This window comes from Hemicordylus capensis, chromosome 5, assembly GCF_027244095.1.
Source record: "Hemicordylus capensis ecotype Gifberg chromosome 5, rHemCap1.1.pri, whole genome shotgun sequence".
Taxonomy (NCBI): domain Eukaryota; kingdom Metazoa; phylum Chordata; class Lepidosauria; order Squamata; family Cordylidae; genus Hemicordylus; species Hemicordylus capensis.
This window is the reverse complement of record NC_069661.1, coordinates 36,875,549-36,895,045: the sequence shown is the minus strand read 5'-3', so window position 1 is coordinate 36,895,045 and position 19,497 is coordinate 36,875,549. Positions and strand designations below refer to the sequence as shown.

General features: G+C 43.0%; 1 protein-coding gene across 1 annotated transcript; it reads left to right on the top strand.

Annotated features, from left to right (window-relative positions):
- The first annotated feature begins 317 nt into the window (after nucleotides 1–317).
- ETNPPL (ethanolamine-phosphate phospho-lyase) lies at nucleotides 318–19,189 on the top strand. The gene is made up of 13 exons (XM_053256802.1): nucleotides 318–448; nucleotides 3,419–3,537; nucleotides 4,080–4,239; nucleotides 5,748–5,822; nucleotides 6,684–6,777; nucleotides 8,759–8,875; nucleotides 11,775–11,857; nucleotides 12,869–13,094; nucleotides 14,404–14,558; nucleotides 15,844–15,933; nucleotides 16,705–16,835; nucleotides 17,025–17,092; nucleotides 17,416–19,189. The coding sequence occupies exons 1-13, from the start codon at nucleotides 393–395 to the stop codon at nucleotides 17,548–17,550; spliced, it is 1,509 nt and encodes a 502-aa protein (XP_053112777.1). The 5' UTR covers nucleotides 318–392; the 3' UTR covers nucleotides 17,551–19,189.
- The last annotated feature ends 308 nt before the right edge of the window (nucleotides 19,190–19,497 follow it).

The window sequence follows — 19,497 nt, the reverse complement described above, 5'->3', positions numbered from 1 at the left end:
TTGAGAGCAGGTGGGGGGGCGAGCTAATTGTCTGAGGTGGCGGGGGGAGCGCTTGTCTAGAAGGAAGAAGAGGACAACGACAACAACTAGGAACCAAGTTTAGACTGGTAGGAAGAAAACATAACAGTCACTGGCACAGCAAAGCCAGAGGCTACGCGCAGCCAAGGGTGGAGTGGAGAGGGAAGGAGTAGCACATCAGGCAGGGATGGACAGGCGGCCCGCGGGGGGGGGGGGCGCCGTTGTCTAGCACATCAGAGGGCAGGAGGGGGCGGGGCTTGGCATGCGGCAGAAGCTGGGCGTGTGTAATAAAAGGAAGATGCCCCTTGCCAGGGCCGGCACAGAGCGAGACCCAAGTGGTTGCAGAGCGGCAGAGTACCCGCCCACGAGCCGGCATGACGGAGATCTACAGCAAGACAGAGACCTTGGAGCTGCGGAGGAAGCACATCGGGTAAGCCAGGGGCCAAGCCAGGCTTCTGGGGGAGCCCAGCAAAAAGGAACATAGGAAGCTGCCTTATACCGAGTCGATCATTCATTTAGCTCTGTATTATCTACCCAGACTGGCAGCAGCTTGCTTCTCCCAGGTTGCAGGCAGGAGTCTCTCTCAGCCCTACAACCACTTTGTATATAATTGTGCTTTGGCAACGTACTGTATGCTTTGGTAGTTTGTTGGTTCAATAAAAAATCTTGTCCTATAAAATATTTTTTTAAAAATCTTGTCTTATCTTGGAGATGCCAGGGGGGGAACGTGGAATCTTCAGCCCCATCCCCTAAAGGGAATATCTTACAGTGCTCAGTGCTGATTTCAAATGCAAACCAGGGTGGACCCTGCTTAGCAAAGGGGACACTTCATCCGATGCTACCACAAGACCAGCTCTTCAGGGAAGGCATCCAAGCGCTCCAGGGGAATCGCCCCCCTCCCCGCCGCCAACACCCACTCCCAGATTCTGCCCCCGCGGCGCCCTGAAATTGCTCCCTCTCCCCAAGGAAAATCCATTTCGAGCAGGAGAAAAAACTTCTCCACACATTCACACGTGGCTGGTATTATAAGAAGTCCCATATGGAGGAGGATCACGACTCTAAGCGATCCCCGTAGAAATTGAGTCGGGGCGACTCTCTCTGGAGGGGATCGGAGGACTGCCCTGCAACAGTCACAGATCAGCTTGCTGCAGCGGAGATCCCGGCGATGGCGATTAGAACCGGATCAAATTGTGAAGTGAACCCAGGGAGACCAAACACACTCGGCGGGCAAACGCGAAGCTCCAAAGATCTGGCTATGGTCCTCACTGACTATGGGATATGTGAGGTTACAGGTGGATCGCGCGGGCAGTCTGAAATAAGGCAAGAGTGGGCAAGCCGCCCGGCCTTGAAAAGTAGTCCTTCTGAACTGCGTCCCCATGTCCCTTTCAGAAATCTAACATGTGGGTCACAGTTCACCCACCCAGAAATTCACGCTGTCCCTTACTGTTTCTCCCTTGGTATTTCCCCCCCCCACCCGTGCCCGAACTGGTAACCCCCTTGGAAAAATTCACAAAAATTATTTGAAAAAAGAAAAATCTTCACAATTTTTGGGATTGCTTTAAAAATTCAAATTTCTATACAAGAGTGTAAATTGTATACCTCTGAATTGCCATGTGTTCTGAAAGGCTCAATATTTGCTCCATTGAGCTATCATAAATACATTAAGTCCCACTGGGTCTTCATAATAGAGCGTGTATAGGATTGTGATTTTAGAGAGCATAAGATTGCAATTTTAGAAGAACTTAACTTTGGTAGATCATGTTTTTGTTGTTGTTGTTGTTGTTTGGAAATACCCCAATTTTTGTTGACTTTATTTTTTTATTAATACCTGCTAAAGGGGCTCATTTTAATGTAATAAAAAGAAAGCCTTCTAGAATGAATGTAAGCATAAAGCTTACATAGAAACTACACTTTTAAAGACACTTACAGTTTCCTCTTTGCTTTGTCCTCTGAGAAAGCCCTGTCACAGGCACAAGGATACCCATTTGGTTCCTTGAAACTCTGATGCTCCAGGGGAAAGCAAGCTTGGCTGAAAGTAAAGGCCCATCAGGCAGCTCTAAAATGTTTCCTTGTCTTTGTGCATAGGACTTCTCTGACCTGACCTGACCCCTGTATAAATAGTCAGATTAACAGCCAGGGGAGGTGGATCAGTGTTTGACCTTCCCAAGGAAACTTTGACAAGTGCAGAGAGAGAGATGCATGTGCTGTGAGTCGCATTAGCCAAGTGAGTGTGAGATTCCAGTGTTGCTCTTGGCACGTAAGGTTGTGTAACTGTCTATCTACACTGTACGTGCAAGCCTTGCATAACCAAGTGAGCACTGGGTGTTGTGTAACTCAGGCTTCTGTGCTCCAAAGAGGAGAAAAGTTTTGCACAAGCTCTAGAGATGTTGCCTGCTCTGGGTTGTTTTAGCCTTATGCCAGATAAGCTATTTTGGCATACATGTTGCAAACCAGTAATCTTCCCAGCCAAGTATACCTGGGATCCAACTGAAAACACCAGAAGGCAGAGTTTGGGGATTAAAACATTGCATTTGCTGCTCCCTGAAAAATTTAATAGAAATTCAGTCCTTCACTGCATTTTCTCCTCTCCTTTCTCTGTGCATTACTTTATGCCAGGGATTCTTAACCTGGGGTCTATGGAGCCCCTGGAGGTCCATGGGGGTAGGTCCAGAGGATGTATGGAAAATCAAATACATAGCTCCTCAAAGCTCTCATTTATAATCAAATACCTTCAGGTAAAATGATTGCGTTTTTATTATTCCTTCACTGTTGACACTGTTGGCAAGAGTATAACAGAACTGTTGGCAAGAGTATAACAGAACAGAGTATAACAGAAACTTAACATCAAACTGGTTTCCATTCTATGGTTTGCAGGATGGTTACGATGGTTAGCTTCAAATGAAAAAAAAAGGGAAATGGCTGTGCGGGAGGGAGAGAGCACATGGTTCCAAGGATCCTTGAAAGCTTGTTCTCATCGTGCCCGTACTACAGTTTAGCATTACATTTGAGCCAGCTCAGTGTCTCATCACTTGATGACCTATCATTCAGTGACATGCAGCTGACTATGTGATCTGCCTCTCTTGACATGCACTATTCCAGATTGTGTCAAGTGATATACAAGCTCTCTCTCTGGCATTTGCCGTCGGATTGTTGTTCCTCTCTTGCAAGTCTTCAACTGAAGTGTCAGCCCTGAAGCAATCTGTGCGCATGTGTGAATTCAGCCTTGTTTAAACTTGATGAGATTCAGACTACTCATTTATCCCCACATGTAGAGGCATTATGCTCGAGAACCCCTGATATAAAGTCATGGGTACTCTGCATTTCAGTTTTGATGCCTAAGGGTCCCAATAAGTCAGTTGAGTTGATCTGATCTAAAACCATGCCTTTTCATACATTTCAGGCCATCGTGCAAGGTCTTCTTTGCCAAGGATCCCATTAAGATTGTGCATGCTCGTGGACAGTATATGTTTGATGAGAATGGAGAAAAATACTTGGACTGCATTAACAATGTGGCGCATGGTAAGACCTGCTACAGGATGGTGGTGTTCTTTAGAGCTCCCATTTTAAAATTTGTTCAAGGTTCAGAGAGGTCAGTATAGACTTACATGCAAATATATGCTATAGAAACATGCTCCAAATCAGAAATGTGTCTTATTTCATAATGAACAGCTGAAGGGGCTCTGAAAGCTGAGCAGGACTGCAGCATTGTGGGGGCGGTGGCGGTTAATGTTCTCCCTTCACACAATTTTCCTGCCAAAAATTGCCCTTCTGAAGTGGCTATTTGCCTCGGAGTGGTGATTTCCTGAAAATTTGAAGGCAGATTGGTGTTTCAGAAGGATGATTTTCTGTGAGAAATGACACATGGGGAAAGACTTAACCTCCCCAACAAACCCATGGCCCCATTCAGGATTGGGGATCCTCACAGCTGCTTTTAATAGATTCACTTCTGGTTTGGCGCATGCCGTTTGTGTGTACATCTAGCTTGTGATTTGGGGTGTGTTTTCACAGTTCTCTTCCTGGAATCCACTGACAATGACTTTCTGGTACTTGTTCCTCTTCAGTCGGACACAGCCATCCAGATGTGATCAAGGCTGCAGTGAAACAGATGGAGCTGCTCAACACTAATTCTCGATTCCTGCATGACAACCTGGTCCAGTATGCTAAACGCCTGACTGCAACCCTACCAGAGGCACTCTCCGTTTGCTACTTTGTGAATTCTGGGTATGACTGAAGAACTTGGTATTCTCATTGCTCTTCGTTTTATCCTTAGAAACTAGTTTATTTTAAGTTTTAAGGTTGGGGGAAGAAGAAAGGGTCGGGTTAACAAATCTAGGACTTTCTCAGGATTTCTCCAGGTTAGCAGTTTCCATTACAGACAATTATGTGAGGTGCTTGAATTGTCTGCTTGTTCTTTGCACTTCACTATAATTCTCTTACTGCTGCAGATTCCCTCCATGCATCTTCTGATTTCTACACCTTTAACCTTTGAAGGTTAAGCAGGTGACAGTGGGTGAAAGGACCCCTTTTTTGGTGGCATCTTACTTAATGGAACTCCTCACTAGGGATGTTTGCCCAGCACCAAATCTTTCCATTCTAGCACCTGGATAAAATTATTTTATTGGCTTGCATTTTAAACTGAACTTTGATTTGGGCTTTTTACTGCTTTTTCTTGGATTCCATTAGGGCTTTTCTATTGTATTGACCTATGCTGCCTTTTGGCTTTTTATGGAGTACCCCCCCCCTGCCATTTTAATATTGCATTATTTTCTTCCTAATTTGGAAATAACCTTGGGAATGTTGACAAACTGAAAGGCAAGATCTATCTCTCTTAATTACATTGACTGATTACCAGAGAGGGAGCCATGTTAGTCTGTGGTAGCAAAAACATCTTACGGCACCATAAACAGAGGGGTAGGCCACCTTGGCTCTCCAACTGGTGCTGAACTACAGCTCCCACCACTGCAATTTATTGTGCCTAAGATAACAGTACCTAAGTGGTGATAACATGGACAGAGAACCACCTTCCATTTTCTTTTGTAAACCACTTTGAGAACTTTATTGGTGAAATGTGATATATACATATTTTTAAAATAATCATCATAATAATGTATAACATGATAGCCTTTTGTTACTCCCATGGCTCTCCAGAGCAGATCGATGCCTACAGCTCACAAGCTTCAATGTGTGTACGGAACTCTGTGCTGGCAGGGTATCCTCCAGCCACTTTTATTAACAGGGAATGCTATATGTGTACACTGGAAAATCCTGTGCATATATCCTGCATAAAGGGATGGTTTTCACTATCTGAAATGCTACCACATTTTCCTTGGCAGTCATCAAGGTCACGAATAAAAATGAAAATTGAGTTTCTCAAAAATTTGATATTTTGTGTCCAGAGCAGATTTTGTGCTGTTGTGTTTATGTACACATGTGCAAAGGTCTGGACCTGGTGCCTATTTCTACCAGTTTGGTGTGAGTGTATAGGTGTATGCAGCTCCTTGGTTTTGATACCAGGAGAGAATCCTGTCCCATGTTCAACATGTATTCTCAAAACCAGATAGCACCCTAATCTGTGCAAAAGATAGCTATGGTGTTAATTGTTTCTAGGAATTATCTCTAAAAACATCTACGGTATTTTGTGTTCAAATTATTGGCTTTAAAGAGCTGGTTCATGATGCAGCATTACTGTTACAATGATCCATTTAATTGCTTTGCATATCCTTTTGCAGGTCTGAAGCTAATGACCTTGCTTTGCGCCTGGCTCGGCAGTACAGCGGCCACCAAGATGTGATTACCCTTGATCAGTAAGTATGTAGGATAAAACATATGAATGAGATCAGCTGCTTGCAACACTGGACAGATGGACAACAACAGAAACAATAGCTGCCATTGTTTCTGCAGTCAGGCACTCCGAGCCCCACATGTGCTCCAGGTGCCATCTGATGCATACATGGAGCTTCTTGTGTTGGGTGCTAGTTTATATCTGTGGTGGTCACTGATCTGTCCCTCCATTCTTTTGTGCACTAAAATGTATTGACCCCCTATGTGTACAGAAGATACACGTGCATCCAGATCTGCACACAGGGGTCTCTTGATCAATGTGATAAAACAGGGGTTCCCAACCTGCGGGACTCCAGATGTTGAACTACAATTCCCATCACTATACAGTACTCTGGTTTCTCTTCAGATTGTATAAACTCTCATCACTAACTACAACCTATTATTTCTGGGGATGATGGGAGTTGTAGTTCAGCAACATCTGGAGTACTGCAGGTTGGGAACCCCTGTAATAAAATATTTTCACGAATTCCAGTAGTTTAACAAGTCTCTTTCCTTTTATTTTTGATTATGCAATCTCCATTTTAAGTAAATCATTTATATGAAAAAATTGAGGTAGGGGATGGCATTTGAACTAGTTTTGTCATGCTAAAAAAAACCAAACAGCCCATATTCTATTGATTGTAACACATCAGTATTTGTAGTTTAATAATTAAAATTACATTTTGAAGTACCATTCAGTCTGCTGAAGTAATGACACCACACACACAAACGGAACTATCTTGACTGATGCTTCAGATCAAAGTGTGCAAAACTGACTTGCCACTGTTCAGCAGAGGCAGGCATGTACAACGGAAGAGTCACTCTGTACTCATCTCCTATTTTAGTGCTTATCATGGCCATGTGACCTCCTTGATAGACATCAGTCCGTACAAATTTAATCAACTGGGGAAAGAAGGCAAAAAGGAGTTTGTACACGTGGTGAGTATTTTTATAACCAGTGTGCTTGGTTATAATCTTATTGCTGTGCTGGATTTTTACTACCATGTTTGCTCAGTAAATGGCTTAGCATGCATCTATGTTCAACTCACATCAAGGTGACCCAGGTTATGGCTCAAGAGTAGATGCCTGGAAACCATTTATACAATACCACCCCCACAAATAGTGCAGTCCTCTGGTAACAGCTGTTGATCTGGGTTTGTGCCAAATTGGCCTGAAAGTAGCACAGTCACTATCTTCTAGTCTGGATTAATGCCAGTGCTGCCACTGCTAAGGAAAGCAGTCCTGACATCCTACTGTGTAAAAGGGGGCATTTTTCCTTTCCTAGTTGTTGTGTTTTGGTTTTTTTAAAATTCCCTTGTACTAATGGTTTCAGTTCCACTACTAATCTCTTCATCAGATGCATTGCTTTTTCACTAGCATATGTTTCTCCCATTTAATTGCTACTTTGGGAGCTGCTGTCCAAGTTTTTGTTTGTTTGTTTGTTTGTTTGTTTGTTTTTAAAGATGGTGTGCATCTGAGGCTGAAGCACAGAGATGCTTCTTACAAGATAACATCCTGCTTATTGATATTTGGTATTGAAGTGCACAAAATGTATGTTGGCCAATCACATGCAAATAATGCACAGCTTTCCCTGTATTTCCCTAACCCCACCTATATGCAAGTAGGGATCTGAGTCTGTCACTGGTTTGTAGCTCTGATAGTCAAAAAGCCAAAGACCAGGGGCATAGCAAGGTCAGAGTGGGCCCTGAGACAAAAGGTGGTGAGCCCCCCGCCCTCCTTCAGAGGTGGGGAGTGGTTGGTGGAATTAAAAGAACAGTTTGACATTTGTACAATCTCAACTTCAAACACTATTTATCTATACATTTATTTCTACTAGGCGTATCCATCGCTAATCCCATGTGTGGCAGCTCTCGTGAGAGTTCGCAAGCAGCTGCCGATTGGGGACGGGGGAGAAAATAGGGATGCTGGCCGCCGGCAGGCCAGCTGGTGGGAGCAGGTGGTGGGCCGGTCAGTGGGAGCAGGCAGTGGCCTGGCCACTGGGAATTGGTGGACAGGCAGGAGGAGGTGGTGGGCCGGCTTTCCGGCTGGCCTGCCAGAAACCGCTGGCGGGGCGGAGAAGAAGCGGGCTGGCCTGCCAGCCAGACACTGGGGGATGGGGAGAGGTGGGCCGGCGGGAAGAGGCAGGCCAGTGGAGGCGCAGATGCTCTGTGTCCAGTCCAGCTAGTTTTATTGAATAATGACCATATATGGTAAATTTGAATCATAGTAAATTTGAAATCTGAGAAAGATCTTCTGCTTCTCTTGGGCATGATGCTGTTTTTGAATTATCGAACAGGTTATTGAGAGTTAATAAATCTGAGAACAATAACAGTTAAAATCTGCTTATTATTTAGCATTTCTGCTAACCCCCCCTCCAAAAAATTATTTAAACTCCCCACCCAGCATATTCTGGTGCAGAAACTAGGGCATTCAGCTAATTTAAGTGGCAGGATTGCATATGCAAAATTGGGTATCTGTTGGTAATCAGGTCACATGACTTTATTTTCCACAAACAAATCCACAAACAAACTTCAAAATACAGTATATAATAGATATAGGGTCTCAACTTGCCTGTAATATACCATTTATTATTTGCTGAAAAGTTCAACATGTCTTATGTAAGTCTGTATAATCATATATAGGCACGCATCATATGAAATACAAACTTTTAAAGACAGGGAACCACATTCTGTAGCCCTAGGGAGGGTGATCACTTCCTGATCCTCCTGTCCACAGTAGGCGAAGCAAATCTACAGCACAGCTAATGTCCTGGCTTCCTGCAAGGGTGGAGCTCTTGCTCCACTCTTATAAGCCTGCAGAGAATGTGGACCACAGATGGTTTGTTATTGGAGAAAGAATGTTAGGGACAGCATATGTAAAAATGTACTTTTCAAAGGTTTTCCCTCTTGTTGTGTTTTAGGCTCCTTCTCCAGATATCTATAGAGGAAAGTTCAGGGAGGACCATCCAGATCCGGCAAGTGCTTATGCTGATGATGTGAAAAAAATTATTGAAGAGGCTCATAAGAACGGCCGCAAGGTATGTACTGCTGCAAATAGTGGGAAAATGGGAGTCTGTTCAGATGTTGTACTGAAAAATGCTCCTTCTGAATAGGTGACCTCAACCACTTTGTATAATTGAACATTCCTTCATTTTTACCGGATTCTTGGATTTTAAGGTGTGTCCCCCAATTCAATAATTTGGGGGGCTTTTAAGATGCCCCCCTCATAAGCAGCAATACAAATTACAAGGATTATGTGAAGAAGAAAAGAGAACAAATACATTCAAAATTTGATATCCTATTAGATGCCAGGAGTAAATTTTTAAAAAATGGGATTCTCTTGGCCATCAGCACATCAAGCTCCTGTTGATATCCATGGGAGTTGTACACTGTGCGACATTTAGATTGCGCAACAGTGTAGAGCCTCTACACCAGTGTAAAAATGTACTGAAGCACAGTAGTGTATACTTTATTGTAATGACATCCAATCCATAGGAAACTCTTCAAACTCTTTAGGAAGGATGAAAGCCCAGCTCGTCAGAATTTCATGTAGTACTCTGGCAGCATGATCAGTGGATGCCATTTTGCATCTGGACTTCAGACACAAGCTTCAATCCCCATTTTCCTCTGGGTGTGTTGGGCGATTTTGTTTAAAACAGTATCACTTTGCCTCAATTTCCTGTGTACAGTGTGATTTTGTACAAATAGCGATATTGTACAATGGTGATATTGTATTGCTCAACCAATCATGTTGTACAATGAGGAAACTATATTGCTCAACCAATCACATTGAGCTTCCGTAAAGTTTTGTACATGAATTATTGATAAAGAATCTATATATTTAAAAACCTTCTATATATTTAAAAGCCTTAGGACGTATGCCGCACATCCTGTGGTACGTGGCACATCTCGTGAGAGTTGTCCAGAGGAGAGAGAAGGCACGGAGCAGGGCTGAGCGGCGGACAGAGGGGCAGCTGCAGAGGAGGAGGGAGGGCCGAGGAGGAGGCACTGTGGCAACAAGGAAGAAAGAAGAAGAGACATTGAGCAGTGGCCTCCATCGCTCTGCTGAGTCTCCTCACGAGGTGGACAGTGGGGGTGGAAGAGCACACTGAGGGCCATCCATGTAGTCCATAAGGGAAGCCCTGGCTTGGCCGTTCTCCTCACGAGGAGACACAGCAGGGTGATGGAGGCTGGCCCTCAGTGCGTTCTCCTGCCCAAATTGGCTATCCTCCTCATGAGGAAACTCGGCAGGGCGATGCGACGGAGGCCAGCGGTAGGAGCCAACCTGGGCTGCCGCAATGCCACTCTCCCTGGGAAGGGGAGAGGGGAGGCTGAGAGATGAGGGAGATCGAGAGAGGGAGAGTGTGTGGGGGAGAGAGAGTTTGGAGAGAGTGGGGGAGAGAGAGAGAGAAAGTTGCGGGGGAGAGTGGGGAAGGTTTTGCCACCTCTGCTGCCATCCTGGATGGCAGGGGGAAGATTAAGGAGGAGGGAGGCAGGGCAGGGAGCTGGATTGTCTGGAGAGGGGTAAGAGATGGAGAACTAGGACTCAGATGTTTTGCGTAGAGCCAGCTAGTAGTAGTAATTATTTTTCTAATGTAACATATTAAAAGTACAATAAAACAGCACAACAGACTGAAGATTAGAAATATAAGATCAAAATGTAATTTATATATGAATAAAAACCACACACACACAAGCTTGCAGAGGATCATTTTTTGTATTTGCACAATTCCGAAGGATGCTCATGACTTAGAAGTGCCACCTGTATTTTTATAATGCCCCCCTCCCATCTTAAAATCCAAAGGAGTCCAACCCCTGCCTTTAGTTTCTTACTGCGATTTTTTAAAAAACCCACTAACGGATAGTTTATCTTTTTCCTTATCTTTATCTCCCTTTTTTCTGTTTCTCCCCCCTCTTGCATATCTTTTTCATAGGTTTTGGTGCCGTAGATCCTGTGGCCAGCCACGGTCCTAACGTTTCACAGACTATGGGGAGCCTCCTACGGTCTGGCTGTAATGTCCCTCTGCGAATATAGTGTGCGCTTCTTTACACGTTACCGCTCGACCTTCTTTCCAGGAAGACTGCACTGCCCAGCTCACCTGGACCCTGACGATGCTCAGGGAGGGCTGCACAAAAAGTGTGGGAGGCAGTCAGTTACATAGGGCTGGCTCCAGGCATACTTGGGGGAGGACAAAGGCATATTGCTGACAGAAAAATGTAAGCTTCACGTTCCAGTCTATCTGATCTGCTGATACCGATTCCTGATTCAAAATAATACATTTTTTTGTTTGTTTTTGTTTCTATTCCTAGCAACTGGGAGTACGTCAGCTGTAGGCTCTTTCTTTTGTCAAGTGCCTCATCTTGATGTGTTCGCTATCAAAGTCGTCGTCTTTGAATCAGGCCTTACCTTTCTTTAAACCTTTCAGCACAGGAGAAGGATGGAATCAGTCACCCCGGAACAGGGTGATGACAGTGATAAGGACTGTGCAGTATCTGGCCAATTCAGATCTTGCTATATGGACTTTCAGTAATAATAAACTCATCAGAACAATTAACCTTATCATCCATCAGGCAAACTGGATGCAGCTATCTCATTTGTAGTCTGCAAGTGAGCACTTTGAAGGCCTAATCAACCTTCATTAGGCCACCAAAGTATATGAGGCCTAATCCACTGTTTTCTGGACTTGAGGCCAATAACCAGCCTTATGCTGACATCTGCAAGAGTTACTCTGGGCTGTTGCCCTGACACTGAAAAATTGGGCACCCCTGATGAGTTTTTGTTTTTTTCTGTTGAAGGTGCATCACAGCTGCCCATACCAGTTGTCCTTGTATCTCACCTGTTTTTGTGGGTTCACTCCTATAACTGTGTGCTCATTTGCACTTCCCCCCCAAAGTAGACAGAAGAATATTGTCCTTATGTCATCTTCTCTTACTTAGATTGCTGCCTTTATTGCTGAATCCATGCAGAGTTGTGGAGGCCAAGTAATTCCACCTGCAGGCTACTTCCAGAAAGTGGCAGAGTATGTACAGTGCTTAGAATGGTTTGATTGTATTGGGTTCTACTCTACTTAGCAGAGCAGGCTACAATAATGAGTTAATCAGATGTGGGAGGAGACTAAAAGCAGAGATCCATTCTAGTTCCTTAGGAATAGCTGTGTGTGTCTTGTCTCTAGTCCTTTCAATATTAAGTAGCTAAGAGTTGGAGCTATTTTTTTTTCTTTTTTAGAAAATAGATATCCCTTAGTAACAAAAGAACGGCCTGCCTCATGGATTTTGGCAAGCCATTCAATACAGTACTGCAGAGGTATACATATGAAACTGGGTCAGCTGAAGAGGTCCAAATATGCAATGAACACCACGGCTTCTTGTTGCACAGTGATTCTGAGCTGCTGTGCTCATTTAGAAAAATTGCATGGTACATCACAGCCCTTAGCATTATAATGTTTCCGAATGCAAGTGGAGGCATGTTTAAGTGCTGCTCTTTGGGAAAACAAAGATCTTACATGTGGAAAAATTATATGTGAGAAGAGAAATTGAGATTAGAATCTTTCTCCTGGGTATACTACCTTTCCATAGGGAAAGAAGAGTGTTCAAACCTGAGATTCTATACCTGTATTCTGGAGTTGAGCACTCCTACAAGGGCTATATACCACATGGTTTTTCTGAACATTTGTTTATGCTTTTTTATCAACTTCTTAAATTATCTCCAAATGATGGGGGGAAATACAATAAGTAATATTCAATGCCATAAACTAGAAAATGATCCTAAAAATGTCCAGGTGCTTCAGTGTAGATTGGCCATGAAAGTGTAGTGAGGCTTGTGTGCTTCTTTATGTGTTGGGCCACATCTTGATGACTCAAGCCCACCCAGATCTTTCTGTGGGCTCACAGAGCAAATTCAGGCCAGCTAACTATATTCTGGGTAATGCTGTAAAGAGCATATGGTCTGGTGCAGATTTCCCATTGTTTTATTTTTGTTTTGCATTACCCAATTCATGGTTAGCAACTGAACTGTTCCTTTTAATTTTCAGATCTGTCCACAAAGCAGGTGGTGTTTTCATAGCTGATGAAGTGCAGGTTGGTTTTGGTCGAGTTGGGAAACACTTCTGGGGATTCCAGCTTCAGGGTGAAGACTTTGTGCCTGACATTGTCACCATGGGAAAGCCAATTGGCAATGGCCATCCAATGTCTTGTGTAGTTACGACGAGAGAGATTGCTGAAGCCTTTGGTGCCTCTGGACTAGAGTATTTCAATACTGTGAGTGTCCTTTCTAACACTATAATGTTATCTGGTCCAGCTGTAATACGTAGTTTGCATGTGCATGTTTAGTCATGTGTTGATCCCCTCCCTAAACACCCTCACATAGAAGTGTGAGCACTGTAAGATATTCCCCTCAGCGGATGGAGCCGCTCTGGGAAGAGCTGAAGGTTTCAAGTTCCTTCCCTGGCTTCTCCAAGATAGGGCTGAGAGAGATTCCTGCCAGCAACCTTGGAGAAGCCGCTACCAGTCTATGTAGACAATACTGAGCTAGATAGGCCAATGGTCTGACTCAGTATATGGCAGCTTCCTATGTTACACACACACACACACACCATGTTAATCTATATATTTAATTCTCCTGGGTGAGTCTTGGAATGTGCATCCTGGCACCCAGCTGATTGGCTGGGCGGCGGAGGCACCTGATAGGCTGAGGCGCACCCAGGAGAATTGGTCGCCACAGCGGGCCTGGCCACCGAGGTGAGCTGGCGGTGGACCAGGCCACGGAGGCGAGGCAGCGGCCACGGCTGCGGAACTCAGCCCTGCTGCAGCACTCAACCGGAGACTGGGGCAGAAGGTGCAGGGAAAGAGGTAGCTGGCCCCAAAGAGCGCACAGATGCTCTGTGCGGGGTCAGCTAGTTATTATTTAAATTGTAAGTCAATTTGGGAAGTCAATTTTCCTGGCTGAAAAAGAGGGTGATTGATGTACTGCATAACGTTATGTGCATGGAACATAACTTTTGCCCAGTTGTGCAAAAGCACTGTTGTTAAAGTGCAAAAGGAGTTGTGCAGCCATGATATACAATGGAATCACACAACTCCATTTGTGCAATTTTTGCACTTGTGCAGCAACACCCTTTTGCAGCTGCACAAATGTTAAGTTGCACCATGTGCGTAACATTGCACAGTATGTCAGCCAGTGTAAATATAATAAATAAATATAAAGAAACTGTGGTTTGAGCAATCCTTGCAAACTAGGATCAAACTGTGGGTTACAATCCTGGTTAGCAGGGATTACTTAAGCCACAGTTTCCCAGTTCAAATAACTGGTTCGATTCAAAGCGGAAGGAAGCAGTCAAGCCCTGGCCATGAGAGGAGGAGGGAAGGGGAGTGGACATGGGAGCACATACACACACATCTTGCTCATGATCCTACAAATCATGGTTTGGCAAATCATCTGTGACCTGTATCTTATTTGCCTGAGGAAATAATCAAATGCCAAGCCTTGCCTGACTGGCAGCATTCATGCAATTCTTGTACCAAGGAGATAACTGAAGCAATCACTTTTTCCACCCATTCCTTCTTTCAGTTTGGAGGTAACCCAGTATCCTGTGCAATTGGTCTGACTGTGCTAGATATTATAGAGAAAGAAGATCTCCAAGGCAATGCCATATGTGTTGGAAACTACCTCACTGAGTTACTGGAGGAGCAAAAGGAAAAACATCCACTGGTGGGAGATGTCAGGTAGGTCCATTAAAGTACTGTGTTAAAATGCTTCCAGATAATGTTCTGATCCAGAGCTTTGTGTAGGAAGATGCATACATACTTCAGAGGTTTTAAATAACAGATTCCAACAGCAGTTCCACCATAGCACTTTGTGACCAATTTGTACAGCTCAGGTAAGCAACTTCAGCTTCAGGTAAGCAAAGCCCCTGGTGAAGAAGATCAGGGCATGCATGAACAGGCACACAAGAATCAATCAACCAATCCTCTATCAATTAGTTTATTGAGGTCCATAGAATGAACACAATAATAATGAACTATTATTTGGCCATTGCGGCTGGGGATTGTGGGTTTTGTAGTTGAGCAGCATTTGGGGACCCAAGTTTCAGAAACCCTGATGTAGTATAAGCTTTGCAGAATGTCTATTTTTTAAAAAATGTTTGTAATTCTGCATAATGCTCCTTCTATTCTAATACTGGCAACTCTAATCAAAGATGCCATCTATAGATATACCTGTATGCCCAATCCTATGATACCATGCCTCATCATGTACCTCTGCCACTCATAAGATTCAACACTAATCTAAACAATCTTATTAAATCATAACCTAGTCTGTTACGGCTTAATGTATTATGTGTTTTTATTGTATGTTTTAATCCTTTGTTGTGAGCTGCCTGGAGAACAATTTGTGGGGTGATGATGATGATTAAGCAAGCTAAACTGACAGCTTATAAAGAAGCATTTCTCAAAAGTAGAAAACAGATAGCCATCTGTACTGTGGCTGTATCCCTTCTAACTGCAGGTGGTAACATGATAGAATGTTCCTCCATGAAAAAAAACTCCTGCACATAGAAAGTTAGAATTTTGGGTAGAGGCTAAGCTAGGACCCTTCTCCCTGACATCATTTTCTCAGTGAAGGATCCTTTTTTTTGGGGGGGGGGTAGAGGATCATTCAATCAAGTCCTCACTGCAGTCTGAAATGGTACAGCAAGACACAGATTTACTACCTAGATGATAGCTAGCCTTAGAAGCTCCTCCCATGATCAAGTAGGAAGGCTACCCTTTTTTGCGGGGAGGAAGCCCAAAAGCACTTACTTCCCCAGAGACAATCCTCCTTCCGGCTCTGGGTGGGCGGATCTCGTGAGAATAGCTTTTTAGTGTTATGGAATCAGCTAGTACTTTAAAATATGCTGGGATGAAATGTAGTTTCTGTTTGCATTTTGCTTATATTGCAGAACTCTTGGAGAGGTGCATCATTTGTACAGCAGTAAGTTTTGATTTCTCTTCCCTTTTCCTTGCATTCTAGAGGTGTTGGTTTGTTCATTGGAGTGGATCTAGTGAAGGACCGACAGAAGAAAACGCCTGCCACTGCTGAAGCCCAGCATATAATCTACAAGTAAACATCTTGGCTTGCTTAAGTTTAACATAATCTTCACCCTTCAGGTTTTACAGGCTTCTAAGCTGGAAGTCTCTATACTGGAATTTAAATCAATCAATAAATAGTGGCTTAGTAGAAGAAGTCCCCATGGCTTGCCTTTTCCTAGGAGTTATACATGAAGATTTTTATGTGCTTCTGCTTCCAGACTTTGTGGTCAGCCATTATGGAATATGGAAGCCACACACTGAGGAAGGCTGTTCCCTTCCTGCATCATTGCTTGTGAGCTTCCTAGAGGCCTGGCATTGAGCTGACCGCTGTTGGACCCAGAATGTGAACTATGTTGTCTTTTGGTCTTATTTAGCATAGGCCAGGAGTTCTCAAACTTGGGTCCCCAGATATTTGGCCACTGTGACTGGGGAAGATGGCAGTTGTAGTTTGAGAACCCCTGGCATAGGCAGTCTCTCATTCTTGTGATTGTAAGATTGCTTGGTCCATTTATTTAATATGCTAAAGCTTGTTCATTTAGCTTTAATAACAATAATCTAATACAGCAGCTCAATCAATTTTTGAGCATTCAGTGAAATTCTTTTATCAACTTTCTTAAAAAGTTCCACAACTGAAAACTGAGATCCTCTACAAATAATTTGTACAAAAAGGATTATACGCACATAATCATAAAATCCAGTTCTTAAGCAGTAGACTACAATGTAAACATCAGATGTTGCGTGGCAACCTCGAACTTGGATTCAAAAATAAATTTGGCCTTTCCATATCTTTCCTATTAATCAGGCTGAAAGAACGAAGGATTCTACTAAGTGCGGATGGACCTTATAGAAACATCTTGAAATTTAAGCCACCCATGTGCTTCAGTATGGAAGATGCAAAGTTTGTTGTTGATCAAATTGATGAGCTCCTCACAGGTAAAATTTCTTGCTGGCCTGCAAACCATGTCCACTTGTTTATGTAGAAAGCAAGTCTCTAACTTTGGTCCACAGCAAGTGAGGAGATATCTGGTGGAGGAATGGGGCAAAATGTGGTAGCTGCAGTCTTTGCTCAGTGGCTTGGCACATCTCTGAGTGAGGACCTGGTAACCTTTTTTCTTGCCCTAGATTTGGAAGAAGCAATTGGAATCAGAACTAGAAATGGACTTTCTACAAGTGTTCAGTGTAAAAGAAAAGTAAGTTTGGGTATTCTTGGTTTTCCATCATTCCCCTCTCTTTGCTGGTTTGTTCCCTTGCCTCGCCTCTCTCTGTGGTTTCATGGCCTGCACACCCCCTAGGGATACAGCCATCAAATCCATCTAAATTTAGAATTGTAAACTCTTCAGTGTAGGGCTTCACTTTTGCTTATATGACTCTGTAAAGAACCATGTATACTGACAATGATAATTTAGAGGCTGCATGGCTGTAAACCAGGAGTGACAGATATTTCTGGCCATTCCCCAAAATATGAAATGTCTGCTAATTGGAAGTATTTGCTCATTCAATGTATTTGTTTCAGATGCCTACTGATGGGAGCTCCCAATTGGAGTGCATCAGTGAAAATTTCAGCCATATCAATGGAAGCGCCTGCAGACAAGAAAATGGATTTGGTGCTGAAAATCACACAGTGCCTTGCAAAAGGATCAGGACATGAAGGATTCAAGTTTTCTGTAAATAAGAACAACAGTGTATGGGTTGGGTGTTCTTAAGGGTGAGTGGAAGTGTGCAATAGTTATGAATGTCTTTAACAATACTCTTGACCACATGTCTAGCTAAAGAGATCTGTGATGCTTCTAGGAGCATGTCACTTGCTGGATTAGAAACTAAGTGCATGGCAGCTGCACATCCAAATATGCATCAGTGTGTGGATTTCACTTATCTTTTAATGGAGTGCACATTCCTATCAACTTTTTCTGGCAGAACAGGTTGTATGTAAATATATTGCATAGTTAGAGCTGGGGGTGTGTGGACATCGCACAATTAAGTCCAGAAGATTAAATATAATGTACATGTACCAGAGAAGCTTTCACTAGACTAAATGACTGGACCAGGGGTATATGAATTTAAAATCTGATGAAGTTAACATGTGGTTTAATTTTGGAGCACTGTGTTTTGCAGCCATAATAGAAAGATAGTATTTAATCCTTTGTTTGAAGTGTCTCTGATCTGACTTCTTCTGTTTGAAATTTCAATTTTCAGTATTGAGATATTAATAATTTCCCATGTTTTAATGGCTGATGTAATATACTGTTCCACACTCTGATGGGTCAATTTAAAAATCTGAGTAATGTCTAGCCTTTAGAAGTCTCAAATTCAAATCTAGAACAGATAAAATCAATTGACTGGGAACCTGCAAAAACCAGCTGTCCGACGAAGAAAGGAGATTTTGATGTTCTAAGCAGTCTCTGTGCTACTAAGAAACAAAAAAAATGGCTTGCCCTTGAACTTAGCAGAACCAAAGAAACACCTATCATATAGTAAAAGGTAAAGTGTTCCCTCGAGTCAGTGTCTGCTCCTGGCAACCACAGAGCCCTGTGGTTGTCTTTGGTAGAATACAAGTAAACTCCCCAATATCATAATGTGAAATATAAAACATAGTGTGATATTTGAATGCTCTTCCATATGGTAGGTGGCTTCTCACTAAATGCACAAAAGTATTATGAATAGGTGTCAGTTCTGAATTGCATTATTTCAAAAGTATCATCCTTTATAAAGAGAGCACCACCAAGCCTCTGAGAGCAAGATGAAGGCTTTGACCATACATTTGGTTTAATAAGAAAGACATGGATTCTGATCCACCATGTTCCATGCACATGGAACAACCTCTGTGCATCCATCCCTCTTTAAAAGAAAAAGAAAGAAAGGTGTGCCACCAATCAGCTTTTTGGAAAGGGGTGGGATGAATACAATCCCCCTCTTCTTCTTTCTCAGGAAAGGGAAGAAATGGACTGCATGCACACAGGTCTGGCTGTTGGCTGGGCCTAGGGCACACACAGCTCCCATTTGTACGTGACCTCCTTATCCAGTCAGAGATATGTGCACTGAGGTAAACTGTGTTACATTCAGTGTTGGAAGTTTTTATTATTAATTGTATGATACAACTTAAAACTTTATTAACTGTATATCATGACTGATTTTTTTTTTTTAACTGTTATATTTAGTTTAGCCTTCTGGTTTCATACATTTTTGTCAATTGTTATCTGCCTTCTTTGTGGCTCTGATAGCACACCCGTTATTTTCCAGTGACTAGTACTCCTTGTTTATTTGAAAGAATAAAACTATTTTTAACCTCAGAGTCCTTGTGTTTGGAAATGAATAATTTACCATCTCTATATAATAGTTACTTGGTAGTGTTACTTTCTTCTTACAGTTATGCTTTACCCCGCACTTACACCACTCACACTAGGCTTAGCTATACATTAACATGATTAATGTGAATTGTTGTCACAGTGTTTTCTAGATGAGTAATAGAGCAAAGTTCATTCTTTTTAGCAAATGTTGCTGTGCACAGCATTTTGGATTATGCACAGTTATTGTGTGAGCACTCTTAGCAAGATGGTCTGTTTGGGCTGACAGTTTTATGGTGGGGGGAGCCTAATTT

Bases quoted from the DNA above. Each gene is read 5' to 3' on its own strand.
- ETNPPL (XM_053256802.1), top strand. From the start codon at position 393: ATGACGGAGATCTACAGCAAGACAGAGACCTTGGAGCTGCGGAGGAAG. The intron at 8,876-11,774 runs GTATGTACTGCT...TCTCTTACTTAG, and splicing joins CTCATAAGAACGGCCGCAAG to ATTGCTGCCTTTATTGCTGA. The intron at 13,095-14,403 runs GTGAGTGTCCTT...TCCTTCTTTCAG, and splicing joins GACTAGAGTATTTCAATACT to TTTGGAGGTAACCCAGTATC.